Below are 21043 nucleotides of genomic sequence, written 5' to 3'. Positions count from 1 at the left end.
CGGAGCAAAACTTGTGTAGAAAACTATATAAATTAAACATATATGATTGATGAATTCCAATTTCGGGTGGACATTTGTATGGGGGCTAGGTGAAATAATGGACCGATTTCAATAGGCTTAGTCCTTGGGCCGAAACAATTATAATTACCAAATTTTATTGAAATATCTTCAAAATTGCGACCTGTACTTTGCGCACAAGGATTACATGGACAGCCAACTAGCCAGACGGACGGACGGACGGACATCGTTTAATTTAAGAGAGTGATTCTGAGCCGATCGGTATACTTTAAGGTGGGTGTTAGACTAATATTTTTGGGCGTTACAAACATCTGTATAAACGCATTATACCCTCCCCACTATGGTGGTGTAGGGTATAAATATGTTTAATATAAACATAAATCACACGACCTAAATTCATGCCGATCGGTCCATAATGAAAAATGTGTTTGCTCATTTACTCGGTGTAGGGTATTATATGATCAGGCTTGACAGACCAGACTTTCTTACTTGTTACTTATGACTTTATATGGACCTTCAAAATGATATTGCAATCGAATTTTTCAATTGACTTTTACAAAAACGTATGAACAGCTCATTAAAGAAGGAGGAATGTAACTGCGACTGCGACGAATAGAGAAAATAAGAACTCAGTAGTATTTTCTGAATATTGAGATGGTATTCTTCATTCAGCAGAACAACACTTAAGATTTTCTTTTATTTGATTAGGTAAATCTAAAAGTATAACAGGAAGTTCTTCAGACCAATGTAAAGTATGACTTGATGATGTAAGAGATTTTTTGAGTTGACGATAGAATCTTTCAATGATTCCATTATATTGCGGATGATAGGAAGATATGTGAATATTTTTCATCAAAGTATATCTACCAAATTCGAAAATAAACTAGATGTAAATTGTGACCCACGACCTGCTGTAATTTTCAATGGAATGCCAAAACGAGTTATATAATTATGAATAAAAGTTCTAACAATTACATCAGATGTAATATTTTGTAATGGATGAGCTTCTGGACATCTCGTTATTCTATCGATACATGTTAAAATATATTTATAACCTCTTGAATCTGGCAAGAGTCCTACAATATCCTTATGGATTCGTTTCATATGAATTAAATAAAATTAAAAACTTTTATATTTTTCTGAAAGCTTAAAAAATTTCATGTTTAAAAATGTATGTTAGTTACATTAGGGTGGCCCTTAATATTTATCAAAATATGTTAATTTTGTTTCTACATTTCTTGTTCTAGTTGCCTGAGACACGTTAATGGCCTGGCGAATTTTTAATAACTTTAACATTTTTTGACCAATTTCTGTTTTTTTTGTCTCATTAGAACGACAATTACGTACACATTTCTATTCTTTTAAATTAAATTGCAAAAGTAAGTTTTTAATTGGAAAAATTTTTACAAAAACTGAAAAAAAGCATTTTTCCCCTTGTAAATGCATCTTAAAACTTCAGAGGGCTTGCGGCACGTCTTAACCCCAACCGATTTACCTAACATTTTTTCAGGTTGATTTTTTTACCAATGTTCACCAAACTTTCGTTTATTAAGGGCCACCCTAATGTTACATATATTTGGAATTATTATAGCCGATTGTTTAATTAGAAACAGAATATAAACGAACCACTTTTTGTCTACATTTTCTAAAATTGGAATGGAGTGACTATTTTTTAATACTTCATTTTATCATGCTCTTCGTTTAGTTGAAAACGTTAATGAGCACAACTTTTTGCCTAAATTTTCAAGAATCTTAAATATTGTAAAACCTCTTTTTCACTAAATTCATTGCATAATCCTGCAAACATCCTTAAATATAAACATAATAATATATGTTTAGCATGAAGAAGGTTTTTATATGGAAATTGGAAAGTTTTTTCTTCATTGTCTTTATTACATTGAGAAAAATTAATTTTGCTAAAACATCTGTTAAAACATCAGCATTGCATTCAACAACATTTTGGGTGATTTATCTTTTTAAATATAACTTATTTGCTACCATTTTCCATAGTATTCTATATGAGGATCCGCAGAACAAAATGTACTTTTTTGAAAATTTAAAAATTTTGGGAAATTGATTTTTTCTAGAAGATTTCAAACCAAATATTATAAAAATACCAAAAAATCGATTAGTAAAAAAATTCGAAAAAGTACCTTTTGTTATGCTCCTCCTCATATGTACCATAGAGCCATATTCCGGGAAGAAATTTGTATGGGGACTGGGGAAAATCATGGTTTCTTGGAATTTTCAACGTGCCAACAACAGACTGACGGATGGATATAGTAAGTTCAATTTAGAATTGTATAAGGACCAAAAATACCGATTCTTCGGTAATAATGAAATAATCACAGTGATTAAATCACAGGTATGGAAATATCGCTCATCTCTAGTACACATTGGTGTGGTATCTGGCATTTTTCCAATATTTAAGCCAAATGTTTAGATGTTACACATACTACTTGAAGTTTGGAGGTGTTTTGCATTTACATACATATTTAGTAGATTTGGGTAGTTCATGAACAAACTAGTTCAATAAAAAAGTTTCAATAACAAATTTGTATAGTTATGTAGAAAACATAAAATACTTCGTAGCTTTATAAATTGTCGTTTTTTGTAGTCTGGAATGGTTAAACATTAAATTAATAGAACCAAATTCACTATTTGTGTTAAATTTATGGAAAGAAGATAATGATTTATATGTAAATCAAATTGAATTTAACATTTGGAAAATTCACCAGTAAATTTTTAATGAAACATTAGTAAGATTCAGCCAAAAGTTCTTAAAATATACGGAATTATAATACATTAGAGCCCGAATAATTTTTTATAGTTTCATTACTTGTAATCCATTCTGAAAAATATTGTAAGTAAACTCATCATCCTCTATTATCGAGAATCATTGTAGTGCTTGAAAATTTGTATCGAAAGACCTTTATACATATATCAGCAGTTTAGATTTTAAATCGTCTCCACGCGTAATTTTTATTTCATAATTATGTTCAAGGGATAGGGAACGCGTATTTACGAAATTTATTTTAGTAATTTCTGATTTGTATGACTATTTGTATTTTTTTCTAGATTTTTCTGATTAATTTATCTTTTTAACATTATTAACACTATCAATTATCGTTTTGCTAAATTTGAAACACTATTTTAAAAGAAAAAAACTTAAATTTGAGGGTTAATTTCGAACATTATATCCTTAAAAAAAATTTGAATAATTATTTCGCAATATATGTGCAAAAATATGGTGTTGGCAATAGATTGTTTCCAATCCACGCCAAACAGTGACTTTTTCAAGATGGATTGGACGCTCTGGGATCTCATGTAGATTGGTATCGTCCCACATTTGACAATTTTGTTTGTCGATAAAATGGGCGAAGATATAACAATTTTTGGCAGAAAAACTGCCAAAAACTACTTTTTATTTTTAACTTTTAAATTAGAAAAGATATTTTAAATAATTAGTTTTCTTATAATTACTATAAATTGAGACTCCATGGAATGGGGTATTTCGGGTGTATGAACAATTAAAAACGATTCGATTGGAATGTTTTTAATATATGTATCTATATATATAAATGTGAATGTGTGTTTGTATGTATGTTTATTATTATTAGTTCGAGCTCTATAGACGGCTGAACCGATTTGTTTGAAATTTTGACAGTATATTTCCGTATGTCTGGAAGGAACTATAGGCTACTTTTGAAATTTCAAGTGCGCGTGGTACCTCCCATAGATCTGTTTCTTAACAGATCTTCTCTTAACTTTATTCTGCGCATAAATATTTTGAAAACATTACAGAATCATTCCAATGGAAAATTAAATATTATCGTTATTTTTGTTATTTGTAAATTTAGCAATATATTATTAGTTACAGTATAAAGGGACAGATGTATTGCTGCACGTATTAAGATAACAACTTCGGAAATGCCATTTTATTTTAAGCGATTGCAGTTTCCTATTTGCTTTGATAAATCTCAAGGTCTTTGCAAGTTTGTGGACTAAATCTAGAAAATCTATGTTTTTCAGATGGACACATTTCAGTTGCATATTCGCGATTGGAAAACCCCACAGTCTTATATAGGGTTGCCAGCCGGACTGGACTTGGCTGGATTGCCCAGCTTTTTTGATGCCTGTCCAGTTTCAAGCTAAAATTTAATTTGTCCAGCTAAATAGAATTTTTGGACAATAATATCCATAAATGAAAATTTACTTACTACTAATTAGTTAGTACACAGTAATAACATATGCAAAAACGTGTATGTATTTTTTTAAGAAAGGAACAAAATAAATGCCAAAAAGTTTTATGGGAATACATGTCATATGGAATTTCTCATAATGATGCCAATGAAGAAGAACGTAAACGTGAAGGATTATCTGAAGCATTTTTATATTTTATGCAAAACATAATGCAGGAATTTACAACTCTTGAGAATGACTCTTGTACAGTTTTAGAGTTGCACGATATAATGACCGTACTTATGAATATAATCAAATGTAGAATATATAACATATTTTTTGGCACCAAAGTTAACAGCATTTTGAAAAAACATTTGGATTAATGAACAAAATACTTTTAAGACGGAATTAGAAGACTTTTTAACAGCAGTTAGCTATTTAGTTATAAAATCGTTACGACTTTGGTGATGACTCCTATGTCCTATTTTCTTGGGAAGATTTACAAAAAGCTTGAAATATATGAAGAAATAGATAACGATAAACTATGTATCGATTACTGGTCCTTCGTGAAGCTTATAAACAAATGCCAAGAGATTTGTCAAATGATATGGTTCTATTTTATTTACCAAAGGTGAAAATAATGAATTCGAGAATTTTAGAAAAATTGTATGATTCGTATTTTCAATACCAGTAAGCAACGCTTTTTGTGAAAGAGTTTTTCCTATTTTAAACAATCTATATACTAAAGAAAGATTCCGAATGTCATTGGACCTGGTTAGAGCTGAAATCTTGTACAGATTTTCAAAATTGTTTACAAATCTCTAAAGGTTTGGAATTTGACAAAGCTCAAAAACGAAATAAAGTGGCAGAGTTTTTAGTATTTAATTTATTACTTTTAATTCTTTCGATTTAGCAATAGATATTGTGCCATCGATTTTTCGATCATTTTTGGCATGAGGAAAGATATGTCCACTAAGACATATCAAAAAAATATTTTTCGAGGCGCATAAATTTCAGAAAATGTAAAAAAATTTACATTTTCTCAACTTTTATTTTTTAAGATTTTTTTTGGAAGCTAATAATAAGACATGGAACTTGAATTAAGTGTAATAAATTTTTTCTAAACCCATTAAAAAATTAAAACCGGAAAAAACTGACTGAGTTACTGTTCGTTATGTTAACGAACATCACTGAAAACGGTTTTTTGAAATAACTTCAGTCATTTTTATAATGTCCAGTTTTTTATTTGTCCAGCTTTTTAAAGCCCAATGTCCAGCTTTTTGCGAATCTGAATCTGGCATCCCTAGTCTTATAGGTCTATGCACCAGATGGAAACACCCAAAAATATTGTATATCCTATGGCATTAGAACAACAAATAATTAATAAAAAATCGTGTATACTAAACATTAAATACAAATATTTGTTGTTCTAAACTTTTCTATTTTATTACAATTCATATTAAGGTTAGGAAATAAGAAATAAATAATTGGGGTATTCACATTATAATATATTAGGACAATATGACAAATTGCAGACCGTGTGAATATTCCAAATGTATTTATACCCTACACCACCATAGTGGGGAGGGTATTATGCGTTTGTGCAGATGTTTGTAACGCCCAAAAATATTAGTCTAATACCCACCTTAAAGTATACCGATCGACTTACAATCACTTTCTGAGTCTATTAAACATTGTGCGCAGAGTACTGGTCGCAATTTTGAAGATATTTCGATAAAATTTGGTACATATTACTTTTTCGACCCAAGGACCAAGCCTATTGAAACTGGCCGATATCGCTCCATTATTTCACCTAGCCCCCATACAAATGTCCCCTCGAAATTGGACTTTATCGGTCATAAATGTTTAATTTATCTATGTATCTACACAAATTTCGCTCCAAATAAGTTTTATATATACAAAATTCATGTCACCAAATTTTGTTACGATCGGTCCATAATTAGTCATAGCTCCCATATATGTAGACCCGCTTCCGAAAATCACTTTAATGTGCATAAATCGCTTAAAAATGTTGGTATACACACAAAATTCAACATAGTTAACTTTAATATAGACATAAATCACACGACCTAATTTCATGGTGATCGGTCCATAATTGGTCATAGCTCCCATATAAGGCCCACTTCCGAAAATCACTCACGAATATGAATTATTGATATTTTAAAAGAAAAATATTTTTACTCATTTGCTTGGTGTAGGGTATTATATGGTCGGGCTTGACCGACCATACTTTCTTACTTGTTTTTATTACATTAGAAATTAATTTTAGATAGACTAAATATATTGTCAATCATTACGGTACGGGTAGCGAAGCACATCTGGTTTTTGCTAATATTTAATAAACTAGAATATGAAATGAAAACCACTAAGATTCATTTTAATGTACAAACATAAATAAGGTCACTTAAATATTTGTATGTATTAGCAAAGAAATTAAATTATCAAAGTGTTTAGTTAGAAAAACGTTTTTAACATTTAGAGTTGTGAGGTTCTTGCTTTAAGTGTGCGATACATGTGTGGTTAAACTAAATAATAATATTTATGTAATACTATACTAACCGCATATAATCCTGCTGATGAGCTTGAGGAAGCTGTGGCAGCCGCTCCTGTGCTGCCGTAATTAAGTTGAGAGTGATATCCGCTCGAGAGTATCTTTTTGTGTGCTGATGCATGTGCGCGATACGCACTCACACTTAGTTTCATTGTGGTATAAACATAAAATCCAACAACTTGCACTTTTGCTGCCAATGATGCAGTTCAGCTCTTCGGACCACATCGATTACCCTCTGTTGACCATTTTGTGGTGCAATGACGACAGTAAACAAAATGCTGCAAGTAGTTTTCATTCGCTCAATGAGGTGCTTATTGTGTATTCCAGTGGAAAATGAATAAGTTGTTTGTGTTCGTTTGGTTGCTTAAAGTATTTTTGAAAATGTTTACGAATTTTATCCATATAGTAGTATATTCCTTGTAACTAAATGTAAACAGAGCTGGTACATTGATTTTTTTATCAATTATTAAGGCCTCGACGTTTTTATGCTGTTCCAAAAAATGTAAAAATTAAAAACGTTAATATTTAAAAAAAGGAATATTTTAATTTATAGCATGTTTTTTACCCCCTTATTCATAATCAATTTTTAATTTTATAAAACAACATTTCCATATAAAATTCGTTCTACAAACCTGCACTACATTTAGAAATTTTGAAATGGATTATGAATAAGCCCTTAAAACATTGTTAACCAAATGCACACAACAATACATTTGCTTTGAATTTTGTATACACTGAACGAAATTTCTTATGAAAATATCCGTTAATGTTTTTATTCAATAGCAAACATATTTGTGCACATTTGTTTTGGGCAGTGTAAAGACTACAAAATGTGTGTGCAAAGAAGGGTACAAAATTTATAAAACCGCCATCAAGTACATAGTTGCATCATTTGTTTAACAACTTCTTATATTTAATTTGAGTCTTTTAATTAATTTTAGAGCCTACCATTTTAATACCTACACCATCGAAACTAACTTTTGAATTTCCTATTTGCAATTATTTGTAATTAATATCAGTAAATATCAGTACTGCTCCTAGCCACATCAATGGAGAATGGACAATTGCCATCAAATGCCTTAATTTAAAACCTCTATTATTGCAACAACCTTTTACATACAAAATTATTTTGATGAATATGTACATTATGTATGTATACAAATATTGCTCCAAAAAAAAAAAATAATAATAATAATTTGGCGAATTTTAACCGTAACTCCACCTAGAATTGTTCACTGTATACATAAAATGGTTTTTATTTTCTCCAATATATAACCAGTAAATAATATTTATGCCATTAATTGTAAAGGAATCGTAAAACATAAAATAAATAAACAAAAATACTTTGGAAAATATAAAACTTGTTATAAATTCACTCGACCGTTTTCTTCATCGGTTTTTCTAAATAAGAATTTAATGAACAAATTTTTATTTCTTTTAAAAACTTTATAAATTTGATGTGATTTTGTATTGAAATTCGCAATCAACGCAGTGGCGATTAATTAAAAAATTGGAACGGAATGAAAATATGTAAAATTAGAAACCATTAACAATAAAAGCTGCTATTCTAGGTATTTTTGTTTTTCTATATCCTTTTCGGTCCCAAGCAATTTCAAAATTTGCGGATTTCAGTGAACTTTTCGATCACATTTCTTGCACTCGTACGCAAAATACTAAAGTAAATCGCACAAAAACAAAATATGTCAGAAATATATTAGAAATTAGAATAAACCGAATTTTTAAAAACCGGTTAACCGAAAGGAATTATATTTTAATTAACAACAATATATTTATATAATTTTATACACTACGTCGCTATAGCATTTGTTATTTTCAATCAAGTCAAATTTATGGAAAGAAAACGTCAAATAGCTGAAAAATAAATTTAATAGATTATTCGACAATTATTGATCAAATAATGTTTTATTATAAAATTAATAATTTTATTCATTCGAATGAAATACATATGTATACAATAGAAAAGCGCAATCTAATCTACTTCTGAAGTTCGTGTTTCAGAATGTGTTTTTACAGTAAAAGGAACAATTCAAAGGTGAGTTATGGCCCGTGTCGTAAAGGGTTGTATCTTCATGTGTGAATACATTTTGTTCAGTGTATTAACAAATAGATAGTGTATGTTATTATGATTATCTCATATAAAAAATACATCAAAAACTCAACTGTAGTGTATTCAACCAAACATGCTACAATATTTAATACAAACATTCAAAATAACCAAATTAAAAATAAAAAAAAAAAACTTGAGTACGATTAGAAAGAAAAATTACATGAAATAAATATGTATGTACATAAAAAGCGTGTTATATGTGAAAAAATAATGAATGTTACCTCAGGAAAATGTTCATAACTTCATAATTTATGGAACGAATACTGTAATTAGAAATTGTTTATGAGTAGTGAATAGCCGATTTTTTAACTAAGTATTACAAAAAATATATTTTGTTTTTAAATTGCTCCTTATAAATGGTTAAGAAAACTACGTTTCTTACGATTGCTCAACAACCTTGGTGCAAATCGGAAGACATCGGTTTCAAAAGTTTTCTCACTTGAGATGAAAACCCCCATATACTTATGTGATGGGTAAATAATACGGTTCGATACAGTCGAATATTGTTTTTTGATTTTACTCTCAGTTGTGCCTCTAGTTCTACCCTATGAATCCAGTTATGTTAAAAAACAAACTAATCATCTGAAAATTTCTAAACAGTTCGACAATTCCTAAAAAATATTGGATGTCAATTTTAACAATAACTTTTTATTTGATGCGCATAAAACACTTTTTTTGTATATTTCCGTTTTCCCTGGTTATGACAATTTAAACGATTTTAAAAGCATTGAAACTTACAAGAATATTTTCATTAATTTGATATTTGTACTCAATTTTTAACTTACAGATTCTGTTCACACCAGGGATGTTAAATGAGGTTTTAAATTTTGTACCACCCTCCAAAAAAAATTGTACTTTTTGGACCTTCGCGGTACCATTTTTTTAGTTTATTAAAACATCAAAAATCGTACATAAAAATTCAATTGCACAAAAAAACAAATAAGAGAGCTGTATTCGGCTGTGCGAATCTTATATGCCCTTCACCAAATTATACTTTAAAATAAATTTGTTTAAATATTTTTAGGTAAACAAAATTTTATTTTTTTTTTTAATTGTTTTTCAAAATTTTTTTTTAATTTTTTTTAAAAAAGTTTTTTTTTTGAGTTTCGGGTTAAAAAATATTTTTCCCAATTTTGACCCATTGTAGGTCCAACTTACTATAGCATTATCTACATCGTTGCAATGGACTTTGAAATATCTATCATTAGATATCCATATTGTCTATATTAATGACTTAGTAATCCAGATATAGATCAAAATAGGCCAAAAATCGAGGTTGTCCCGGTTTTTTGCTCATATCTCCGTTATTTATGGACCGATTTTTCTGATTTTAAATAGCAAACTTCTCGAAAGCATGTCTGACAGAATTATTGAAGATTTGGATCCCGAAGATATCTGGGGTCTTCAGAAAATTGATTTCAACAGACAGACAGACGGACATGGCTTAATCGACTCATTTCCAACCCTATAGGAAATGAAAAATGTAGAAATTACAAACGGAATGACAAACTTGTATATACCCTTCTCACGAAGGTGAAGGGTATAAAAAAACAAAACTTAACATTAACATACATTATATCATCACCTTAACTGCAAACGGACATAACTACACAATAATTTAAAATCGAGTTTTTAATTGATTGTGGTTCTTTTTATCAAACTACATGCTCACGCAAATCAAAATTGATAACTTTATTAAAGAAATTCCAACTTAAAAAATTGCCAAGAAAAAATTATTATTGATTTTATAACGTTTGTTGCTTCTCCTGTAAAAAAAAAAATAAAAATGTAGTTACGTCCGTTTGCATTTAAGGTGACGATATGTATGAATAAAATAAGGTACATAAAAGTCTTATGAATATATGAGATCAAAATCAGGCACTTATTTGTTTAGTTAATAAACTATTTGGAATTTTTACACCATCCCAATAAGCATTTTTACTGGAATTGAAGTTGAAAGCAAGTGTAATCTAAGCCTTGAATTATAGTCAACCAATTGAACTACAGTTGTATTACACTTTATTTCAATAGCATTCTCCAGTAAAAAGGAAAAAATCTTTATGTTCGATTTGTGAGAAGCTGTTTGAAATGTGTAAAAATTTGAGTTTTTCACGGGAATTCCAGGGACGAAAAATCCCGGGTATTTCGCAAAATTTTCAATTCCGAAATCCCGGGAAATTGTGCGAGAATTCCCGGGAATTATTTTCCTTAGTTTTATGTGAATTTTTTTAACATGATTTCTCTAAAGCTCCAGAACAAATGCAGAAGATTCATACAAGAAAAAAGATTAAACCCAAATAGACCAATAACAAGTTCATTATTCAAAATATTCCAGAAACTCGTGAATGTTCACGGCAGTCACAGAATTCTATCCGATCGAAAGTGGAATTATTTTAGTATTTTGCTTTTTCACAAAGAGTAAAACTAAAATTTTTGGAATAATATTATTGGCTTTCTTCCAGTTTTAATTAACATCTTTATTTTATAAGCAAAACAATGCAATTCAAAATTAAAAAAATATGCTGCTCTGCTACAAAACTTTAGCCATCGGAATGTTCTTGGAAATGTTGCATATTCAATGGCAACTTGAGTGCTGAATGAGCAGTTCGACCGCCTTCCAACAACGTAGCTGCAGTCCAATATTATTCTGCGAGCGTATCGTTGCCAAAATTAACGTGATCAAAAAAGTTTTTCCAGTTCTACCGAGAGCTTAAAAAATCCATCGTACGCATATTTTTGTTGTCGATTCAACAATGGCACATTTGTTCGAACTAATTCCCTCAAGGCATCGCAATCATATTGTTTTTCGCAATGCAACTCTTGATTAAATGCGTCGTGCATTGGAGATTATTATCGAAAACATTGTTCGTATTTGATGAGCATTTGTCGAAAGCAAAGAATTATAGTTCGCAAATCTTGGAATGATGTTGGGCCAAGAACGTAAACGTAAATTGTAACTCATGATATAAAATATTTGATTTTTTTCCAAAACAAATGTTTGGCCAAAATGTCAAATTTTGACCCCCTCTAACTCAGAGAGCTCTTGACCGATCTTTAAAAGTTGGTTCACTTGACATGAAATCCCTCTTATATGTATATTATTTATAATTAATTTTAAATAATATATGTATATTATTAAATTTAAAAAGGTGCAGTGAAAAACTACTTGGTAAAAATATTTGTAGGTAAAACTTGCATTTCGACCAAAAAAATATTTGATTAGATAACAAGTTTTAGAAAATGAAACGACTTTTTCTAATCTTTTCTAATAGTTTAAATGAAAAACAATACCCTTAAGACACTACTTAACAAAATAGAAATTTTCGAGTGTGTAATTATAACAATGTACAATATAATATTCGGTGGAAAAGTTGTTCAGCTTTGTAAGCTCCTACTTATTTTCATAATTATAAATGTCTATTTCAAAATGTAAGTTTATACTTTTTGACATTCAAAAATACTCGTCTAATCTAAGAACAATAATGCAGTGCACAAAAAAACAAAACTGAAATTAAGTCTCAATACTTCACAAACTTATGATTGGTGTGATAAAAATTACTTATGATTTAGATCCATAGATCTAAAAAAAAGTCTTAGAACTTTTTAAATATTTAAACTGATTGTAATTTTATTAAAGGGGCAATGCTTAATGAACAAATTTAAGAAAACCTTAAATATATTATGTCTGTTCAGTAACAAAAATGATTACAAATTATAAACAATTGTACAAGTTTTTCAAGAAAGTAAACGCTTTTTCAATAAACACTTGTAATAATTAGAAATATTATTTTGTTTACTATTCTTTTATCTTTTTGAACGATTTCCGTATTTTACATAAAGTATAACATAAACTAATATGAAATTCGAGCAAAATATATTTCTATGTTACTGCTCAGCGAAAAGTGGTCATGCTGATGATCATAGTAATTCAGTGTTTTAAAATTTGGAAATTTTTCACTATTCAATTGAAAATACCCTGTAGACAGCCTAGGACCATATGTCTCTATGCCAATACTATTTATCTACAGACAATTGCACTAGTTAAAATGTCGACAAACTTTCCTTTAAGAGTCAGTAGAGATACAAGAGACATCAGTTCTAGTGCATTTTTGGTGACACTGTCGACGATCGCGTCAATAGTTTGTTTTTTTTTTATTGTGCTGTGTAGTCAATAGGTATAGAAAGTAACTATCTAGTCAATAGTGATACAGTCTACTGGTGGATTTTCAATGACAAGCTAATGTTAAATGTCAATAGAAGATTTCATTGGCTGGGGTACATATGGTAGTAGTGCTACTGACAATTTCACTAGTAAATCACTACAAATTTACTATTGGCATTCCCTGCAGGGTATTTTTCAATGAATGTTAATAAAAAATAAGAAATTTCAAAAAATTAAAAAAACAAAATGTACATAAAAGTTCAAAACAAAAAGCTTTTTTTTTTAAATAATAAAACAAAATATTAAATTACATACATATATTTGAAATTTGCTTTATGGTACGAAATTTAAAATAATAGTCAATTTTATGGACTTAAAATCGACTTTAAGGCTTTTGTAGTTAGGCTGAAAATGTACATAAAAGTTAAAAAAAAAGCTTTTTTTAAATAATAAAACATTTTAAATTATATTTGAAATTTGTTTTATGGTACGAAATTTAAAATAATAGTGAACTTTATGGGCTTAAAATCGACTTTAAGGCTTTTGTAGATAGGCTGTAAACGTTTTTACTTCATAAAATGTATTAGTGAAAAAATTAAAAACAAAACAACGCATGTGTGATTATTTGATTAATTTTTTTGTTTGAGTTTTTTTCTAGTTTCCGATCTACATATGTGTATTTATATACATATATATGGCCCAAGCTTCTTTCTGTTCATTAGTTCCAGTCATTTCAAATACTGAAGTTCCGTGATCAGTGCACACATTAAAGACTATATTTCAGAACATGTATTTTAAAGGTGTCTATGTCTAGCAATAAAGTTTATTCTCATCGCTTTTACTATTTTTGGTAGCAATTTGAATTGGAAATATACAGCCTAACTACAAAAGCCTTAAAGTCGATTTTAAGTCCATAAAGTTGACTATTATTTTAAATATCGTACCATAAAACAAATTTCAAATGTTTTTATTATTTAAAAAAAGGGTTTTGTTTTGAACTTTATGTACATTTTGTTATTTTAATTTTTTGAAATTTCTTTTTTTTTATTTACATTCATTGACAAATATTTTCAATTATTTGAATGTGTATGTTGGAAAAAGTTTTAAAGCTTTTTTCAAATAAAAACAAAATTTGTATTTTAAAATAAAGTCGACTTTAACAAAAATTAACTTTAAAATTTCTTTCATAATTAGGGTGATACGTTTTATTAAATCTCAATAAATAAATACAAAATATTTTTAATTTGTTTATATTTATTTCAAAAGTTTCCTAATGTCTCTGCCCAAAAAAAAAAAGTAAGAGTCTATTCGAATATATTCGGCCATATATTATTAAAATATATGAGTTATTCTAGATCTGATGGGATATAAATTAGTTAATTTGTTATGTAGAAATAAATAATTCCGTTCATTTTGGAGTCTGATAGTAAATAACAATGGTGTATAATTGAAATATGACCAGAGAAGTTCAAAAAAACATAGTTGTTGTAAAATGTTTCTAAAACTATTCATATTTTAAATAAAAAGAAGTGCAGCTCTTTTCTTTATCACTGTACATGTGTACGTATAGTACATACAAACGTTTATGAATGTCTGTCTGTCTTATTTTTACCTACGATCAAAAGTGGTGCTCTATCACAATTTTAGACACAAGTAAATATTGATATTTCATGAAAAGACAAAAGCTTGATAACAATTAAAAAATCGGTTACCTGTTGCTGCTGCTACGCTTAAATTTAAACATTTTGATTTATCTACCAGATAACAATACATATTAAATTATATTAAATTAAACACAACGAATAACTATAAAATACAATTTATATTTATACATTATTAATATTAAATTATCATTAGTCACAAGTGCCTCTTGTTACCCTACAAACCTACATACCGCACTTTCAATACAATATGTATACGGTCGAGATTTTCTACAAATAAGCCTTAGGGCCATTATTACAACTTGCCGTTATAGTTAAAGGTAACTTTAAGCAATAGAAAAAGGTACCCTTAAAGGTAACTTTAACTATAACGCCAAGTTGTAATAATGGCCCTTAATGTAATAAGAAAGTGACCACTACAAAATAGAGATAATAGTTGAAACATTTCGATCTGTTCAATAAAACGACTATAACATTTTCGAGACAAAAAACATCCATAATATTCTTCGAATTGTACTAGCATTTAATTAATTGTGAAAATGTAATTTTCTGAAGACACATTTTAATGTTTTGAAACACAGATCAGATAATTGAAGAGGTACTAGACAAAATATTCATAATTCAATGAAGCAAGATTTCTTCAACAGTTTTTATTTCATAATATGAATTTCTGATGAATTAGTATGTTTCTATTTAAATATAATACACTAGCTGACCAGGAGCGCTTCGCCACCCCAATTAGAAGAAGAAAATAGTACTATTAAGTATCCCTTTGTGAATCTAATTGTAAATGTCTAATTTCATATTTCTGGGTCCATTATTATAGAAAATGCTATAGAAAGTTACCACTAAAGTCACCTTTTGTGAATTCGAATTCATTCAGAATCATGTGTGCCTAGTTTTAAATTTTTAGGTTTATTATTATAAAATATTCAAAAAGTACCATTGCAATGAAGAAATAGTACAACTGATTATCACTTTTGGTCCGTCGAGTTTGAATTATAAATTTGTATAGCATTTCCTATATTATCAACTAATTTTGTCTCTAAAACACTTAATATTTAATAAATTATCACAAAACGGAAAAAAACGGTTTTCAATTTTTAAAATTTTTTAGAAAATTCAAAAAAGTACCTATGAAAATAAAGAAAAAGTACCATGAAATATGCCCTTGAATTTTTACTCACTTAGGACCATATACGCTTAATTTCATATTTCTAGGTCCATTATTATAGAAAATTCAAAAAGTACCATTAGAATATAGAAAAGTGGGTGGATTACCACCCACTGGGGCCCATGTAAGCATTATTTCATGTTCTAGGTTCATTGGTGAAGAAATTGCAAAAAGTACCATTCGATTAAAGAAAAACTACCAAAACGTCTACCCCTAAAATTCACACTCAATTAGGACCATATATGCTTAATTTCATGTTTCTAAGTCCATTGTTATAGATAATTCAAAAAGTACTATTAGAAGAATAAAAAAGAACCTATAGTTCAGTTCTCACATTTTGGTACCGAAATATTATCCCCTATTCCTAACACTAACTTCACGCAGATATATATCAGCTAACTTTAATGTCGATAAGTGAAATACTTTAAAATATTAAAAAAGTACCATTAGGAGAAAAGTACCAATTGCCCTTTTGACCCTTGAACACCCCTCAAGTTTGAAATTTAAAAATAATCCATTTTGCCAAAATTGTTTATGCTACAGACAGGTCTCAAAAGATTAAAATCTGTGTTAATGTGCCCAAGAAAAAATATGTTTTAAAAAAAGTACCAAACTGTTTACCCTTATTAGGCCTTGGCACTCGAGTTACAAATAACACCCTGTTAGTTAATTTTTGTATGAATCAAGAACCAATGTTAAAAAAATTTTCAAAATTGGCTTAATAATTTCAAATAAAATGTATTTTCCCGATTTTTGGTTCCTATTTTATCCCCATTGCAGTGTAAAATTTTATTCAAATAAAATGTATCGTTGTGGGAGCTCATGATAAAATATTCGTATGTCTATGTCAAATTATAGAAAAATATATTTTATGAAAAAGTACCAAAAATAAACACAATTTTTATCCCTTAATGGTTCGAATTTCCAAAAAGTACCAAACTTATATTTTTTGATTTTTTACCCTTTTTCACCCCCTAAACGTTCGAATTTCCAAAAATCCCTTGGCCGTTTGGGCTGTGCGATGATGAATCAATCAGTCAGTAATGTTACTCTTTTATCTTCTAATATATAAAAATCTCGTGTCACAATGTTAGTGTTTGAACTCCTCCGAAACGGCTCAACCGATTTTTATGAAATTTTGTATGTATATTTGGTAGGTATGAGAATAGGTCGTAAAGTATATTTCATACCGCTAGGTCATTAGGGTGACCCTATCCAGAATTTATTTTTACCATTTTTTGGCCAAAAGCTTTTTTTTCGCATTTTATTTATTTGGCATTAAAAAGTACCTATAACCCCAAATTTTCATCAACCGACCCTCACCCAGCCGTTTTTTAGCCGAGATTTTAGTATTTTGTATGAGCAATATCCAAATATCAATATTTAGCTATTTTTATGAAATTTTGTATATATTTTTGGTAGGTACGAGAATATTATATATCATATCCACCCATTTTTTAAAATATTTTTCGCCAAAAAATTTTGTTTGTATTTCTCTTCATTTGGCATCAAAAATACCTATAATGCCAACTTCACTTAGAATACATTCGCTATTTTTTATTTAAGAACCAAAATATTCACTAGAAATAATTTGTATGGCAGAACAACGTTTGCCGGATCAGCTAGTATATGTATATAGATTAACCGAAGCCGTTATTTTTAATCCGTAATATGTATTTATTATAGGGCCTCAGAAATTATAAAATCGCCTTAGCATTCATGGTGAAGAGAATAACTACTAGTGAAAGCCCTAGTTAAATGTAGTGCAGAAGTTGGTGATTGGCCAGGTACTATATATATTTAAATACGACTTTTGTAGTAAATGCATGTGGTAATCGTTAGTGGCTAATTAATTCGTCAATGCGGTACTAGTTCCCTGAAGCTCTTAATATGTTAGTATATATGAGTTTGATAGATACATACATATGTATGTATGTATTAAGACTAAAATTTGTATTCGTAAATAAAACTAGAACATTCATTCAGGCAAATTCTCCAACTATAGTAATCAAGTGGCGAAATTATAAACAGTATGAAAAATCTTTGCGATCCGCGTACAACGAACTTAAACAATTGTCAAACATTACGGTCATACGAGTACAAACGTCGCCATTTTAAAATAACACCTTCTGGAGGTGATGGTGTCAATGCAAAACAAAACGAAAGAAACTAAAGATACAAAAACAAAATTATGAATATTTATTTTGTGTTTGTGAGCTTGACAGTGAGTTACATCGGAGAATCGTTTGCATTAACGTCGGTGGTAAATGGTGTCAGTAATACTGAAGCAGGAGCAGCAGCAGCAACAGTGGTGTCAGCCGCAACTGCAGCTATATTGAGAACTGACAACAACAAGGATGTTAATGATAATGTGCATGTCTCGCTGTCGGGAAAATTAAATTCAGTATCGGTAAATAATGGCAGCACATTCAGTGTTTTGTCAGATTTAAATGTTACACAATTTTCGGATGACACATGTCCCTCGATGGATGATGCTGACGGATTGACTCAAACTCAATTGATAAACCGATTGACGGCACCCTGTCGTTATGATCGCTTAGAGCGTCCTCAAATTGTTGAAAATGGCACTACTAACTCGGAGGCACCCGTGGATGTGCATGTACGTGTCTATATATATGTTCTTCAAAATTTGGATTCCAGTGATTTGCAGTTTAAGATGCATGGTCTTATTCAGATGCGTTATAATGATCCGCGGCTGGCATTTTCAAAATATGCACCCAGTAGAACCCAATCAATATTGGGAGAGTCGTCATTGCGTGGTCTCATTTGGGTACCTCACATTTTTCTGGCCAATGAACATGATTCCAGTGTTCTAGGTACTAACGAGAAGGACATACTTACTGCTATAAGTCCTAATGGGACTGTTATTATATCGTCGCGTGTCCAGGCCACGCTGTATTGTTGGATGAAATTGCAAAAGTTTCCTTTTGATGAACAGTTTTGCCCCACCGTGCTTGAGAGCTGGATGTATAACTCCTCGGAACTGGTTCTACATTGGGAACAAAATGAGCCCGTGGCTTTTGATCCCAAAATGCATTTGACTGAATATGCCCTTCAGAATGTTTGGAAGAACGAGACCACCATTAATGCCGATTTAGATGATTTGCGCCACGGTGCCTTTGCCGGAAACTACAGTTCACTCTCATTTACCGTCCATTTGACACGGGAAGTTGGTTATTATGTGATGGATTATTTTCTGCCTTCCATAATGATCGTAGCCATATCATGGGTATCATTTTGGCTGCAAGCTGATCAAACACCAGCACGCACTACTCTTGGCTGCACAACCATGCTGTCATTCATTACTCTGGCCTCGTCACAGGAAAATAATTTGCCAAAAGTTAGCTACATAAAAATTTCGGAAGTTTGGTTTCTTGGCTGCACTTGCTTCATATTTGGCAGCCTTGTGGAGTTTGCTTTCGTCAATACAATTTGGCGTCGCAAGCACAGCGTTGAAGTTAAAAAAGTAAAAAGCAAATATATTTTAAAATCGACTCTAACGCCTCGCATGAAAAGGCACAAAATGATGGACAGTGTTAACTGTGATAATCTTTCGTCTCAAAAACACGGATGTGAACGATATCTCTCCGTGATAGAATCACCAGTCATCATAACCGTGGATGAGGAAACTACGAATAAATTTAAATCTAACGAGTCGATCACAACCCCTTCAATCAGTATAGATGAATGCGACAATGAAAAGGAGAAAAAGTATCCGCCTAATAATACGTGGTCGACAATGACTCCGCACGAGGTATCCCTATGGATAGATAGAAAAGCCCGCTTTGTGTTTCCTCTGGCCTTCATTATATTTAATGCATTCTTCTGGACATTTGTGTATTGTTTGTAAAAATAAATCCGTATCTTTACATTTACATATGTATCTTGCCTAATCAGCTAATTAATATTAATTTATTTTCGAAAAATTCCCTGAACATACATAATACAGATAATATGCACAACAAATGATCTGCTCCTATAACTTTTACAATCAAACTCCATGTCACTTTTGCAAATTCTTTTCATAAAATTGTTTCACAATCAATCCAAGTATATTTATGTATATGTTGCTCTAAATTTCATTGGAAAAGCCTTTGAAATAAATTTCATTTGATAAATAACTAGAGTTTCCAAGAAACAGGCAAAATTCAATACCTCAGTTTCAGTTTTACAACATTTAAAACCGTTTTTATATCCACAATATAAAAAGATGGACGGTATATTGATTTTGTAATTCCATTTGTAACACATCAATTAAAAATATTTGTCGCAGACCCACATTAGTATATATATTTTGGGTCCTCATAAGATCTTAAGACAATCTAGCCATGTCCGTCCGTCTGTCTGTTGAAAACACGATTAGGCCCAAACTAAGTGAGCTATCTGGTATTTTCCACAAATACTTGTTTGGTATTTTAGATGGGCAATGTCGGCCTATGATTTCACCTAGGCCTCATACAAATGTCCACCCGGAATACTCTAATAAATATGTTTATTATGTGGCAATCGTGATAAAATGTTGCACAAATTTATTCTAAGTACTCCGAAGTTATACTGTAAAGTATGGTCAAAATCGGACAACATTTGGCCCTAGTCCCCCTCAGAAAATGACTTGAACATTCATGATTGTTTTATAATAATTAAAACTGAACATAAACAAATTGTATATGAACCTAAATCTTTCTACCAACTTTTGTGAGGATCGGTCCATAATTGGCCCTACCCCCATATAACCCCGATATCAGAAATATATTTGATTGTCATATATTGATGATAGTGGGTACACAAGATTCGGCACAGCTGAATATAACACTCTTAGTTGTTCGGTTTGTTTCTTAAATATTATGATATAATAGACAGGAGAATCATTTGATAATACATATAAAAAATGCTATAAAATACGTATCTAGCTCATATGTTAAAAACTCGGTGATGATCATTTAATTAATTACATTTTACTATATGACAATTATTTCACAAATGATATTAGTTTGATATTTTCTGGTATTCAAAAGTCATTTTGCAGTTTAATTGTTGGGAGATATGATGAATTGCTAACATTCTTCATTGGAAGAATGTTATGCATGTCCGTCTGCCTATTGAAATCAATTTTCTGAATACCCCA

At 30.1% G+C, this 21043-nt stretch overlaps 2 protein-coding genes across 2 annotated transcripts in view; one reads left to right on the top strand and one right to left on the bottom strand.

Annotated features, from left to right (window-relative positions):
• The window catches only part of Cngl (Cyclic nucleotide-gated ion channel-like), a 110865-nt gene extending 103660 nt beyond the window's left edge, over positions 1-7205 (bottom strand). The window contains exon 1 of the mRNA XM_065508473.1: positions 6781-7205. Coding sequence (XP_065364545.1) covers positions 6781-6924 — 144 coding nt within the window. The 5' untranslated portion in view covers positions 6925-7205. The remainder of the gene's footprint in view (positions 1-6780) is intronic.
• A 10699-nt stretch (positions 7206-17904) lies between these two features.
• On the top strand, positions 17905-19811 carry LOC135957743 (pH-sensitive chloride channel 2-like). The gene has a single exon (XM_065508537.1). It carries the CDS (start codon positions 18089-18091, stop codon positions 19766-19768), a length of 1680 nt encoding a protein of 559 aa, XP_065364609.1. The 5' UTR covers positions 17905-18088; the 3' UTR covers positions 19769-19811.
• Positions 19812-21043: the final 1232 nt, after the last annotated feature.

Source organism: Calliphora vicina, chromosome 4 (assembly GCF_958450345.1).
Source record: "Calliphora vicina chromosome 4, idCalVici1.1, whole genome shotgun sequence".
NCBI classification, from domain to species: Eukaryota; Metazoa; Arthropoda; class Insecta; order Diptera; family Calliphoridae; genus Calliphora; species Calliphora vicina.
Note: the sequence above shows the minus strand (reverse complement) of the source record. Positions and strands in the feature narration are given on the sequence as shown.

What these genes read in the sequence shown, in the direction of transcription:
- LOC135957743 (XM_065508537.1), top strand. Translation starts at nt 18,089, where the DNA reads ATGAATATTTATTTTGTGTTTGTGAGCTTGACAGTGAGTTACATCGGA.